The following is a 14,464-nucleotide window of genomic DNA, read 5'->3' on the forward strand; positions in this document are numbered from 1 at the left end:
AGTGAGTGGTTGATGAAAGATGGCCCTTGACCATGGAGGGTTTTGTAGGCATGCATGAGGATCTTGAGCTGATGTCTCTTCTGGATGGGGAGCCAGTGGAGGTTTCGGAGGTGGGGAGTGGCGTGAGACCATTTGGTTCTGTATGGTCTGGAGTCTTCTGAGGAGCTGGGTAGAGATGCAGGAGTAGAGAGCACAGCCATAATCAAGGTGGCTGGTGATGAGGGCCTGAGTGACGGTCTTTCTGGTGTCAATTGGGATCCAAATGATGATTCTGCTGAGCATGTGAAGTGTTTGGAAGCAGGAGGAAGTGACTGCATTGATTTGTCTTTTCATGGCCAGTTTGCTGTTGAGGATGATCCCTAGGTTGCGTGCATGGTCTGTTGGTGTGGGAGTAGGTCCAAGTTCGGCTAGCCACCAGCTGAGGACCGAGGTGGAGGTGTTGCTACCAAAGATCAGTACTTCTGCCTCGTCGGAGTTGAGTCTGAGGCAGTTGTCTTTCATCCAGTTGGCTACATTGGTCATGGTATTGGAGAAATTGGTTCTGGGGTTGGCGGGGTCCTTGTTTAGCAAGAGGATAAGTTGAGTGTCGCCTGCGTAGGAGTTTATGCTGAGGCCATGGGATCTGACAACGTCTTTGAGGGGGGTCATGTAGGTTATGAACAGGGTGGGGCTGAAGGATGATCTTTGGGGTACGCTGCATATGATGTCTGTGTGCGCAGAGGTAGCCGCAGCCGGATACTCCTGTAAGGAAGGAGGCGACACACTTGAGTGCGTCTTGCTGTAATTCAATTCAATAAACTTTATTCGACAAAAAGTCATAAAAGCATCATGTGTACAAAAACATTATACATTAAAAAACAATTACATAAATAGTTAAAAATTTATCATGACAATTAAAAATTAATTAAACTGCATACAATTGTTTGTCGAAAATTCTAAAATTCTAAAAAGAAGAAAAAAAAAAGATAGTTCATAGGGGATAAATCACCTTACTTCATTTATTTCATTACAGACTGCTCCTACAAGACTATTATCTAATTAATCGACTTCCTTTGTTCGAATTAGCCAAGCCCATTTTAAAAATTTTGCTATGGATATTGATATTAAGAGGCTAGAGTCTGTACACAATATCCTCAGTGCCTCCTCATGTTTCTGAAAACCCACTATACGACATGTGGGTATTATCCATTTACTTCTTGGGGCAACATATAAAGGGCAAAAGAACAAAAAATGACTCATACTTTCTATCTTGTCCTTACATTTTGGGCATTTGTCGTCACCAAGACCTGCCCACCTTGAGGTAAAAGACCTTAAAGGTAAACAACCTACCCTAAATTGAAAGTGTAACTTGCGGTCCATTGGTTTTTCGATTGCGTCCCAATATGGTTCAAATACAGGGAGGGGCATGAATTGAAGAAAGCGCCCTGCAAGGTGGACAGAAACATTAGCAGCGCATTTTTCAGAAATAATCATCTCCCAATATATTCGCTTCATTTCTATTTTAGAGGGAAAGACAGCATTTACGGGATCGCTCCATAGGTTCATCAATCCCATTTTCCCTAAAAGGACCCTTATTGAGTTCAACCAGCTAATTTTATGAAAGTGGTCCTTCTCTATGAGGTCCTTAAATCCCTTGGCATAATGATATAATTCCTCAGTTGACCAAAGTCTACGCCAATATAATATTGGACGTAACATGGATAAATCTTGCACTGATCTCTTACCAAGTTCCCAAAACAAGGGGATTAAAGGAGTACTACGAGGTACATACGTAGCTTTCCTCTGGAACTCGTTTTCTAATATCGTCAAATGCTTGATATTTGAAAATCCCCAAATTTCTGCACCATATAGGACGGAACCCATAACTTTCATCCCATAAATCTCAAGCAATGGCCTAATCGGTTTTGTAAAGGAGGACTTGTATCTTTTAAGTAAAATGCCTGCCTGTTGCTTGTGCCTTAGTTTCGTCATTTCTATCTGGGCATTCCAACACATATTTTTCTGCAGGTTAACCCCAAGATACATAAAAGCTTCAACCTGTTCAAGAGGATTACTGTTCATATATAATCTTCCCTTAAACCGTTTCACTGACTTGTGACAATTAGGTTCGGAGAAAACCATAAATTTTGTTTTTGTGCAGTTTATTTCTAGACCACGCATATCACAAAAATTAGTAAAACGTTGGAGCTCTCTTTGGAGACCACTTGGAGTCTTCGAGATTATTAATGTATCATCCGCGAACATAAGGATCGGGACACGCTCTCCAGCGATCATGGGGGCATCAGTTGGAACCTGGGAAAGATATTTTGCCACTCCATTTATGAAGAGTGAGAACAGGGTTGGTGCCATAACACAACCCTGCCTCACTCCCCTCCTAACCGGGAATACATCTGTGACCTCACCCGGCTTGCCCCATCTCACTCTGGCGTAAGTATCCTCATGTAGGCGAGCAATCAGAGTCACCAACTCCAGGGGCATACCCAATTCCTCCAGTACTTTCCAAAGCTTCACTCGTGGGACAAGATCAAACGCCGCCCTAAGGTCGACGAAAACTGCATATAATACCCCTTTATCCAAAACAACTGTACGCCAATATAGGACAATCAATCTAAAAACTTGATCTATCGTACTGGTCCTAGGTCGGAAACCTGCCTGCAATGGGCTCAGGATATCCCCTTCATCCATCCAAGCCTGTATCTTTACCAGGACCAGTCTACCCACTATTTTCTGTAACGAATCGATCAGGCTAATTGGCCTATAATTAGCCGCGAGGGCCTTGTCCCCTTTTTTATAAACAGGCACAATTTCTGCACCTTTCCATGTACATGTACTAGGAACAGCCATCCCCTGGGCAATAGCATTAGAGAGATAGTAGATCTCTCTCTCTATCACTAATGTATAGATCCGCAGGTATAGCATCTATCCCTGGAGCTCGCCCCTTAGCCACTTAATTCAAGGCACTATCCACATCCCCCAAACTAAAAACAATTCCTTCGTACAATTTAAAATCTGGGGTTGACTCCTTTAAGTTTCCTTCTATACAGGCAAACTGGGGCTTAAAATATTCAACCCATGAATTTATGGGCACATTATTTTGCGGGGATACAGCAAAGCCTCCTCCCTCCCATTTATAGGTATTCCAAAATAATGCCTGGTTCTTATTTTTACAAGCATCTTTAAGGTCCCGCCACAGTTGGTCATCCCACTCTCTTTTTGCATCATCAATCTTTTTCCTATAGTTTACGCGTGCCATTTTTATTGACACTTTATTGACACAGAGTTCCTAGTCTTCAGGGCTATACTTAATGCAACACGAGCCTCCCTACATGTTTTACTATACCACTTCTCAGGTTTTATTATAGTTTTTGATTTAGTAGTGCATGGCTTACAAAAGTGGGTTTTGAGATTAAAAAATAATTCTTTATGTTCATCCTCCATAGAACTAAATTTCTCTTCGCTACTAATGCTAATTCTGATCTTTTCTAGGGACTTTACTATTAAGTCTTGGATGGCGACAAGAGCATCAGGTTGGTTAGCCACTTTGCACCACTTTGTCAATCCTTCTTGGCCTAACCTAAATATTGCTGTTAAAGGGTTATGATCACTCTTGACACGGGACTTGACCTCCATGTCCACCAAAGTATGCCAGAGCTTCAGGTGGACAAGTATGTAGTCAATATTGCTTGATCTTATACCGTTATCGAAGATTTTCGCCCCCTTTCTATCGGACGATGTCCGTCCATTCGCCGCCCTTAGTTGACTAGCTAGGCAAAATCCATTCATATTGAGCGCAGCCTCAGTCCATTTGACTATCGGCCTATCCTCAAGTTCAGGGACACCCCATCTGGAATATTCCTCTTCCATCATATTTACATTTTTTAACCCTAAGGGTTCGAAAGTTGTGTTAAAATCACCCGCAACTATCGGTAGAACCGCTTCTGGCTCGGACTCAATCAGTGATTCCAATGCCATTAGCACCTCAGATTTTTTCCCTCCGGGGATTCCTCTAGCATACACATTAAAGATATCGATTTTCAGCCCATCCCTCTTGCTGTATACTGATGTTGTGGAGTCTGTTGATGAAAGTGCTGTGGGAGATGACGTCAAACATCGCAGAGAGGTCAAGGAGGATCAGGGCCACAGTTTCTCTTTGGTCGAGGAGAATTCTGATGTCATCGGTGGCAGCAATCAGCGCAGTCTTAGTGCTGTGGTCGGCCTGGAATTGTGAGGCATCCAGTAGATGGTTTTGCTCCAGGAATTTGGTTAGCTGTGGGTTGATGGCTTTCTCCAATACTTTGGCCAGGAAGGGGAGCAAGGAGATTGATCCTTCATTTTTGAGGTTGCTGGGGTCGGCAGAGGGTTTCTTTAGGAGGGGTCTGACAATGTGTGTTTCCATTTGGCCGGGAAGGTTGCCGTGGAGATGGAGGTGTTGAGGTTGCTGGTGAGTTCCATGCTGATTGTGTTTGTACTGAGGTGGAAGAGGTGGTGGGGCAGGGGTGGTTGAGCACCCCGGAGTGAATGGAAGACATGATGGCTGTGGTGGAGCAGGCAGGAAGCCTAGACCAGGTGGTGAATGTTTGGCTGATGTTCGCTGGTTGGTTGAGGTCGAGGGTGGTAGGTTGGAGGTCGAAGTTGCTGTAGATGGTTGCAATCTTGCTGTGGAAGTAGTTTGAGAGGATGTTACAGACCTCTTGAGTGGGGTGGATGGTGTTCTCTGTGGCTGTCGGGTTGGACAATTCCTTTACTATTTTGAAGAGTTCCTTTGTGTGGTTGGCCGCAGTGTCGATGCAGGAGGTAATGGCTGCTTCCTTAGCTTCCTTGATATGCATGTGATAGTTGCTAAGGGCTGCTTTGTGAACTGTTCTGTCAGTGAATTTCTTCATGATGCGCCATCTTTCCTCCAGTTGGTAACAGTTGCGCTTGGTTGTCCTGAGCTCTGGGGTATAATGGCTGGCTTGTTTCGCGTTTTTGTTGGCATTTGTGGGTTTCAGTGGGGCGACTCTGTCGGTGCCATTGGTGATCCAGGAGGAGAAGTTCTGGATATCCTGGTCAAGGTTCTGCTGAGGCTTCAGGTTGGGTGGTGGCGAGGGTGGTGAGGGCCTGAGTCCACTGAGTATTGATAACCTTGCTCCAGCTACGGTGAGAGGAGATATAATGCTTGGTGATGGTGTGCTCGGCGTGGGAGATGTTGAAGTGTACAATGTAGTTGGCCATCCAGGTGAGTTTAGTAGTGTGGCTGAATTTAATTTTCTCACTGGAGGTACAAATGGGGTAATGTGTGTGTTCAGCCTTGTGTGTGGGTTCAGTGACAAGTTGGGTGAGGCCAATGTTGTTCAGGTTCTCCAAGAGGGCAGTGGAGTTGTCGTTGTTGGGGTCGTTGATGTGAAAATTGAGATTGCTGACTAGGACATAGTGGTGGAAGTCAATGCCTGGGGGCAATGAGGTCGGAGATGGCGTTGCATAAAGTTGGTCGGGGTCCCGGGGGTCTGTATGCAAGGGTGCTCCTTGTCATGGTCTTCACGTCTGCCTGTAGTTGGATGTTGTGGTGTTCCATGAGAGGCCTGGGGTCATATTTGGTGATTGTGCATTTGATGGTTTCCTTGAAGATGATGGCGATGCCACCACCTTGTTTGTTGGTGTGGTCTCAGTGTATCATTTGGTAATCTTCACGAGTGCTGGTGGTGATGTTGGGGTTCAAGACAGAGGTTCAGCCATGTTACGGTGATGAAGGCAACATCCGTGGAGAGGGTGGTGATGGTGTCCAATTTATTTGTTGTCTTCTGTGTGGGGTTGGCACAAGGTCCTTCGTAGGTTGTGTTGCAGGAGAAGTGGTGCTCAAGGGGGAGGAGTCATTGTTGGGAATAAAAGTGCGGTGAAGATTTCGTAATGCTGACTTTATTAGAAGTAAAAAATCACCAGCAGGATGAGGCTAGAGCCAACAAGAGTGCCACGAGGCCGGATACCCCTTTGGCCAAGGACCACTGAACAGAATTTGCTACTGCAGAGAAGAACGTAGCCGTCCGGTAAAGCACCTTGGGTGGTTAAACATGAAGATTGGTCCTGGTCTGCTCTTGCACTACTTGGGGATTCAGGGCTCACTGAGGCTGGGTCCAGGTGCAGGTTCAAGATGGTTGGAGTCTTTTCTGTCCCTGAGGCTCTGATCAGCAGGCCAGTCAACAAGCCCTTGGAGTCACTCTGATAGTTCAAGAAGTGGAACAGGGTTCAAGCAGCAGGGAAGCCTCTGAAGGTTCAAGGCAGGCTTCAGGTAGCAAAGTGATCCTTCCAGGTCTAGCAAAGTAGTCTTGTAGATTGCATAGCAGCCCACAGCAGCAGTCAGGCATTTGAGAGTCCTTCCATATGTCCAGGAAGTAGTGAACTGAAGTGTCGGTCTCAGTATCCTATTTGTGCCTTCTTTGAAATAGAAGTTTCTAGAGAATTCCCTTAGACAGGCTTCACGTTTCCTGCTTACCATACCCTGGTTACAAGCTGTCTGCTTGAACAATTGAGGGCTGGAAAATGTTTTGTATGAAGGCAGACCACAGCCTATTCGGTTACAAGTGGGACTGTGCCCAGCTCCACCCCGCACCCACCCTGTCAGTGGACACCTAATCCCTCTTATGTGTGGCTATCTGGGAGGAATAAACAAAGTCCAACTGCCAACTGCACCTAATCTTGTGACCCAGGAACAGGCTGCAGGCATCAAATAGAAAAGGCAGGAAAATGTCAATTTTCTAAAAGTGGCATTTTCAAAATAGTAACTTAAAATGTGTCTTTACTATAAAAGAACATTTTTTCCATTTCTCAAATACGAAACATGACATGTTTACCTGTTCCCAATCAAAGGTTAGCACTTGTTAAATATAATAAGGCAACCCAATGTTATTCTATAGGAGAGGAAGGTCTCAGAGTAGGGAAAAATGAATTTAAGAGTTTTTCACTACCAGTACATGTAAAGGTAGATGTCTAACCTTTTATTTACAATGCACTCAGGCCTATGGACTGCCATAGGAGTGACATATATGCAATAAATGGGTAGTTTAAGGGTTGGCAGGGGGGCTGTATTGCCAAGTCGAATTGGCAGTTTAAAACTCCATCCAGGTTGCAATGGCAGGCCTGGGACATGTTATAATGAGCAACTTAAGTGGGTGGCACAATATGTGGTGCAGGCCCACTAGTAGCATTTGATTTACAGCCCCTGTGCATATGGAATGCCACTTAGCTAGTGACTTTTAAGTAGATTAAATATGCCAATCTGCTGTAAGCCACTTTTACCATGTTTTAGCGAGTGAGCATGAGCTCATTAGCACTGGTTAGCAGTGGTAAAGCGCACAGAGTCCTAAGGCCAACAAAAAACAAATTCATCAAAAGTAGGAGGGGTGAAGGCAAAATGTTTTGGAGTGACCATGCAAAGAGGCCAAAAGCTAACAATTCTACTCATCCAATCATGAAACCCATCCATTTTAGCAGCCTGATAACCCTACTCAAAATCATCAATTCCTCCCTCAATAAAGGAATCTTCTGAGACAAACTCAAAACATGGCAGATCCCCATCCGGCTAAAAATCCCAGAGTGAACCCAGACAATCTGGCAATCGATGCTCAATCACCGACCATCCCTTCATTTGGAAAATCTTTGAGAATGCAAATCACCTTTCAATTACAAAACCCGTGCAGCAAGGTCATTGGCTATGCCCTGCAGATGGCTTAGAATAATGACACCTACCTCTTGGTTCATTTCCCTTCTCCTCTGTCTTTGACACAGTAGACCACCAATTGATCCAGATGGGAACCAGAGGATTGTGTAAGTGCCATTTCGTCTGCTGAGTGCCTCGGGGCTTCATTCTGTTCTCCTTCATCTCCGAATATTAAATCAAAGAAGGAGGTGAGAAGGAAACAGAGACAAAGGGTGCCCTCCACTCATATACTAGAGCAACAAGAAAAAACACTTTTCCCAGCACCTAGAGTTTTACAATGTAGACTACACCCTTTACCTGCTCCAAATGTTGTGAGGGTGTCTGAGATAAGTCTTCCTCTGGTTTGCTGGAGGTCCTAATAATCTTAAAATTAATACTATTAATAATTAGATTAGTAGCACCCCCTAAGGACCAGATGAAAGCTGGTGCTGAAGAGGCCTCAGATCGATAAGGCCGCAACGCGTCGACCAATCATTCATGAAGGAAGAGTTGCTTTTAGATGGACTATGTTGTATATTAGTTGAGGAATGGTCAGACCCAATTAACGTTTTTAAATCGGTCTCACTTATCCCTATCCTTACCTCCAGGTGGATCAAGGACCTAATATGTAATTTGTGAGCCATGTTTTGGAAAAACAAATCACGTTGGAATGACAAGGACATGTTTGAAGAACTCAGAAGTTACAGATTTGTGTATTTTCCTTGCATTATATATTATAATAGTTGTTTAATCGTTGTTTTGTGTTGTTAAATCGCTGTGTTGAACATACCCGAATGACATTGATGTTTTTGTGTTGCTGTGAAACATTATCAAAATACATACACAAGTAATCAACAAATTCAGGTGTTAATCGACATGTTTAATCTAGCCCTACCAGAGACAGCATTTTTTTCATACAAAAATACACACACTGCACCACCATGTGGTGGAGTATCATAAATATGTGCCATGTTTACAAATAAGCGTTGGGGTTGAGCAATGGAAAATACGAGCACAAATTAAGCATTGATTATCATTTGGTATCATGAGCCCCATAATATGTGTTGCTCTTGGAAAATGGAAATTGAATGGAAATTGAAGCCTTTGAAACAAGAACCATAGAAAAGAGAGAGGCAAAAAAATGGACAATCAGAACCATAAGGGACCTCTGAGTATCACGTAGGTACGACTGAGGACAGAACCTCAGATAATTTCTGTTGCCATTTTAATTTCTATCACACGAATTCTAATGGGACACCCATTGCCATGTGCCATATGCACTGATTCTCCTGTCAACGGCTTGAACGCTGATGTAATGTTTGCTTCACAATGAATTATGAAAATAACTCATTGTTTTTTTCAACTGAAACACATGGTGTTAGCTACCATACTTTGTCATCTTTATCGATTGAAGGACTCTTAAATGTCTTTGAAGAAGCAGAAAAAAACATTCTCGCTGGACTGGACAGACCCTAAGGTTACGAATTATGTCTTGAGCTGCTCTTTGAGTAAATGTCTATTGTCAGCCAATATGTTTGGAAAAATGTGCAGTAAAATGCTTTTCTTGTCCATTTATGTCTAACATTGGTTTGAGAGGAATCCTCACATTCCCTTAAAATGATTGACCCACTTACTTACTGCTTCAGGTACTCTTGAAAAGTTTAATACCTTGGGGTAACTTAGAAAAGAAGGGCCGGCTGGGGAAAATGTGCGCCATTTTGGATTACTAATCTGGCACTGCCCCTCCTGTAGATCCTACATAACCAAGGCCTTCTACCACTGTACTTCCTCTTTTTGAACAACAACCAAAACCTGTACTGCTTCTGTCAAGTAGTTCCCTGAAGTTCAATTATAGCAAAACTAAACTACTATTCTTTAACAAGCACCCACCCAACAACCATCATTTTGTAAACAGCACTACTTAAGCTTCCATTGCAATGACCTCTTAATTCCGATGTGGCTGGTAACAGCAGTTTCCGGCCTCATCGAAATGATGAAGTATGCAGAAACCCCTCAAATCTCTTCATTATCTATCACACAGAGATTTCAGCTCCTAAAGTAAGCCGAAATTTCTTAGTGACAGTCTGGTCAAAAATGAGGAATTGGGTAATCGGACCAGGAATTAACAGATTCCCTGGTAGTTCCTCACTTCTTATGGGACCCTCAGGAACCAGATCGTAATGGTCTAGATTTTCCCCACACCACTCCAGGTGTGGGGGAAATCTAGCCCATTTATCCGGTCACTCATAATGAAGGCCTAAGTCTGGTCCATTAACAAATCCAAATGAAAAATCTAAAAGACTTTTGAAGTCCAGATTGGGACTGTTGCTCCCAAATTACAACATGACCTCTGCCTGCTCAAATGTATCTCCAATTCAGTCAGTAAATTCTTTATTCGGTCAGTGCGAGAACATAAAAAAAGACAACAGCATTACAGAGTATTAAAAAACACATTTTTAAAAATACACTTTAATAATTTGGTATACAATAAAAAGAAAAGTCTAAAAGAAACACTTGTTAGCAAAGGCATCAAAAATGATTATAGCCAAATCATTTCCGCCTGACTCGGGTACGCTATTTCACCCTACGTGCAGGCGCATCAATTCTCTGATCTCTAAATGGTACAGAACACTTCAGCAAGACTTGATAGCTGGTATCAAGACATGGTACTGTACCTTGCCAATTGTGGAGGCACTAGACTATTTCCCACAATTACCTATTATATTCCTCGATGCCCTCTGATCCTCAGTCCCACTCCACCAAACTCGTAATCAGGTCCTATGTTTTGAAATCTACATCGTGCAAAACTTTTCGAGACATACTTCTTTGGATTCTGTAAATCCCGAAGAAGGAGGAAACCTACACATATTGTGAGAAAAATCCATATTGTGAAGGTTTCCACATTTGTTGTGAATCAGACCCCAAAATGTTCCTGTGCAGAATTTCACATTCATGCGTGTGTGTGTGTGTGTGCATATGTGTGTGTGGGTGGGTGCGGGGTACATAAGCTCTTCCTACTGATTCACTATGCCCTCAGAACATATTCCTACAACCGGAATGTTACCTGGCAGATTCCTTCCACTCCATCTCATCGCCATCATGCTGCAGTGTGTCCATTTCAGTGAACAAGGTGGGTGTTGGTAAGTCATCATCTTCACCAAGAATGTACTTCAGACGCTCAGCTGCTGGAGACACTGAAATAAGGATTCAAAATATTCATTTTCAGTTGAATTGTTGGCAATATTGCATAAACACATTCTAAGTATGCAATGTGTCAGACTATCAATTAAAACAAGCCAGAGCTGCACCACATACCTATCTGAAATGACTCAAATTAAATTGTCTACGTTTGCTAACAGGGAATTAATTGAATGCCTCTCAATAAAGAGTTCCCCAGCCATCTTTGCAATATGAGAGATAAGTAAATAATTTGCAGGCGTACATCTACAGAACAATTTGAGCTAGATGATATAAAATGAACTATGTCTTCAACGGAGGTGCTATAATTAGCATTTAGAAATTTCCTGGTTGAGAGTGTCTCCCAGCTCATGCGAGATGGAAGTGCATCTGTACAATTTACTAGAATTCAAACTAGCTAGTTGGAGGGAGAAGGGCGTTATCATTGCAATAGGATGTAGTCATCTACAACACGTGTGCATGATATGCAACTGCCCAAGTTGTGCCAGAAGCCATCTTAAAAAGAGAATACAAATTCATCATAGAGAAATTAGACGTAGTTTTTTATGCACTACCGCACTCTCACTAAAGCACTCTTTGTATCAGATGTCCTCATTTCGACGCAGCTGACTAGACTTGTTAGAAGATGCACAATCGTCACAGACGCGTTGGCCCACTGAAAGAGCTACAATGGACAGAGACGCAGTGACCCACAGGACAGGGAAAGATGGGGACATGGCAGAGTTGTCTAAGGAAGACAGAAGGTGAAACAGAAAGCGAGCATAGAGGAGGAATTACCAGGCATATAGGAGATAGAAACAAGGAGTATAAAAGACTGGAGACTGTTTTTTTAATTAAAAAAACAGATGGCAGCAATTCTGACTCTAATTTAGGGTTGGGTAGCAACGGAAGTTCCTGCAATTTGTAGAGTCAATGCTAAAGCCCCACTGGAGTATTCTCTGCATTTGAAGAATGCGTTGGAAGAATTAATATCCCTAAGGAAATAGCAATTGCATGACAGAATTTGGCAAAGTTTGAAGGATTTGCTGTAGATTTTACACCCAAAGCATAAAAAGTATTGTGTGTCACCCTGGTCTCTTTCTTACAGCTAGAACTTAATATAAATCAATCACCATGTTGGGGCTATATGGAATGTACTACATCCATACTGCAGATGCCACACCCACCATAGTTCCCATATTTTAGTAAAGCAACATGGAATTGAGTATTGACAGGTAATGAAAATCTTTTGACAAAATAGTATTTCCTAAATTCAAATAGTGGATTCAAATGGTTGAGAAAAAATACAAATGAAATGAACAGATACAGCAACAAATATTTGCTTAGACTGCTACATTTTTTCAGGCTACTTGGACTTGCCTCCAGTATGCCCAATAAATGTAGCACAAAGCTTTAACTTGAATTTTACATTTCATCGGCTGCTACAATTGAAAACGGATGTAATTTGTATTTTTTCCGACTACTCTAAACAAAACCTTAGTTATGTGTTTAAGTGTAGGTAGAATTTCCTAGTATATTTTCCTTTAAGGTGTAAATGAGGGACCAGTGGCGTAGGAAAGGGGGTGCTGTGGGTGTGGGCTGCCCTGGGTGTCATCCCTGGAGGGGGGGGGGTGACAAAATGACAAAAATATGTGTTTAAAAACATATTTTGGCCATTTTGTCAAGCCGGGTGACAAGAAATTTTCCACACCGGGTACCACCTGACCTTGCCACGCCACTGTAAGGGGCATAGTCATTTTTTTTTTTTTTGAAAAGTTTTTTTATTGTTTTAATGTACAAGTAACATCTTAACATCCTTATATCGAGTCACGAATATTTTCCGAATCATTCAATCCCCTGCAACCGCCAATCTGAGGGGCATAGTCATAATGCGGATGAAACTACAATGCAGCAGCGTTATTTATGTATTTACTTTGTAATGCACCAACATGTCGGTACACAGCCGCTTCATTAACCTGGCATGCTAGGTGATACGGCCAGGGCCGTAGGGTACTCCATGTACATACTTGGACTTTTGTGTTCCTGTATGTGCACAACAGAGTGCAGTACCTCCGCACAGTGGAAGGGAGCTGCTACCTGGGGTTTAAGGCCTTATTGAAGAGGACTGTTTGACGGCCATCTTGAATGGGGGTGGCCGAGCAGGACTCCTAGAACGCTAATTTATGCTTGATCAAAAAGTACTTTTGTTAGAATCTTAGATATTAAAAAAAGGTTTATTTGATTATATTGTTTATTGAAAGACCAACTATCAGACAACGATTGCATACAGCACTGATGTACCAGTTATTCATTCAGTACCTACATCAGATGACATCCAACTAGTAGAGGATTGAGTCAAGTGAGCCCTACTACTAATATTTTAGACTTGAAAACCAAGCTCCTTCTAATGACGTGTAGAAGAGAGCTGTGCATCCCTCCGAGAATAAATTGTGCTACCTACAGCACATACACCTAATTTGGAGAATTTAGAATTAGTCCATAAGTCTTTTGCAGCAAAGTTGAGAAACATACATCAGCAACCCTAGAACTCTGATCCAAGTAGAAAGCCTAAAAAGTACTGCTATTGATTTTTTCTTAGTTTGTGCTTCGAATTCGTTGTGCTTCTTAAGACAGCCCTACGCAGGCTTTGATTACACTTTAATCACATTATTGCACTTGTCTGTGTGAACCTCATACGCTGTTTTACGACTGAACAATATGAACAAGAAAAAGACGTGTTTTCAAAAAAGGGAAAGGGGTTAATTGCATACATCTATTAACTGTATACATTACTGATAGTACACAAAATATACTACACAAGCAAACAATCTATTCATAAAATGTTGGCGAAATGCTGCCCTTTCACAGAGAGAATGGTCAAGTTCAAACCTATATATTTTAACAAGATTTTAGCAAAATGAACACTATTAGAAAAAGTATTGTGGCTAATTTCTCTCTGTCCATCCTCTGTTTGCATTTCAACTGTGATCTATCTGTCTTCATTGCCTTCAACCAGTTTTTCATCCATAGGAATGGGCAAGTAGTCTCTCTAATTGCTCCATTGTGCAAAGTGTAGCCCAACAAAAAGATGCAACAGATCTTTTCTGGAGAGAACATTGGGCCCCCGCCTCTTCCAACTAATTTAAACAATGAAATTTACTATATAGTAGTCAAAGAGTCTTTTATTGGAATTCCTAGTCTTTATGTGAGATGATGATACTACAAAGTTGGCATCGCAAAGTGCGATTATCCTCTTTTGGAACATTGGGCCTGATTATGATGGCAGAAGGCCCGCCCCCGACAGCCTGTCAGTGGAGGGCCCTCCGCCATCATGCTGCTGTTTCCCCCCCACCAAATTATGATGGCGGGGGAATCGTTGGTTCAGTGCGGTGGTCTTAAAGACTGCCTGCCATATTTCCGACAGGCGGTCCTTTTCTGACCGCCTGTCGGAACCAAAACATTACCCAACATCGCGGCGGTGCCTGGATTATGATATCCCTTTCCGCCATTTGTTTTGCGGCGGACAATACACAGTAACACAAATTGCGGAAACGAATTTAGGAGCCCGTAGCGGGCCCCCCTTCATCTCTGGGCCAGGGACAAGGGCACTGGCGG

At 42.7% G+C, this 14,464-nt stretch overlaps 1 protein-coding gene across 4 annotated transcripts in view; it reads right to left on the reverse strand.

Moving 5' to 3' along the window:
* The window catches only part of SLC4A5 (solute carrier family 4 member 5), a 753,917-nt gene that overhangs the window by 500,550 nt on the left and 238,903 nt on the right, over positions 1-14,464 (reverse strand). For all 4 annotated transcript variants that reach the window (XM_085633456.1, XM_085633454.1, XM_085633455.1 and 1 more), the window contains one exon: positions 10,737-10,866. In XM_085633456.1, the coding sequence (XP_085489582.1) occupies positions 10,737-10,866 (130 nt within the window). The remainder of the gene's footprint in view (positions 1-10,736; positions 10,867-14,464) is intronic.

Source organism: Triturus cristatus, chromosome 11 (assembly GCF_964204655.1).
Source record: "Triturus cristatus chromosome 11, aTriCri1.1, whole genome shotgun sequence".
Classification (NCBI taxonomy): Eukaryota; Metazoa; Chordata; class Amphibia; order Caudata; family Salamandridae; genus Triturus; species Triturus cristatus.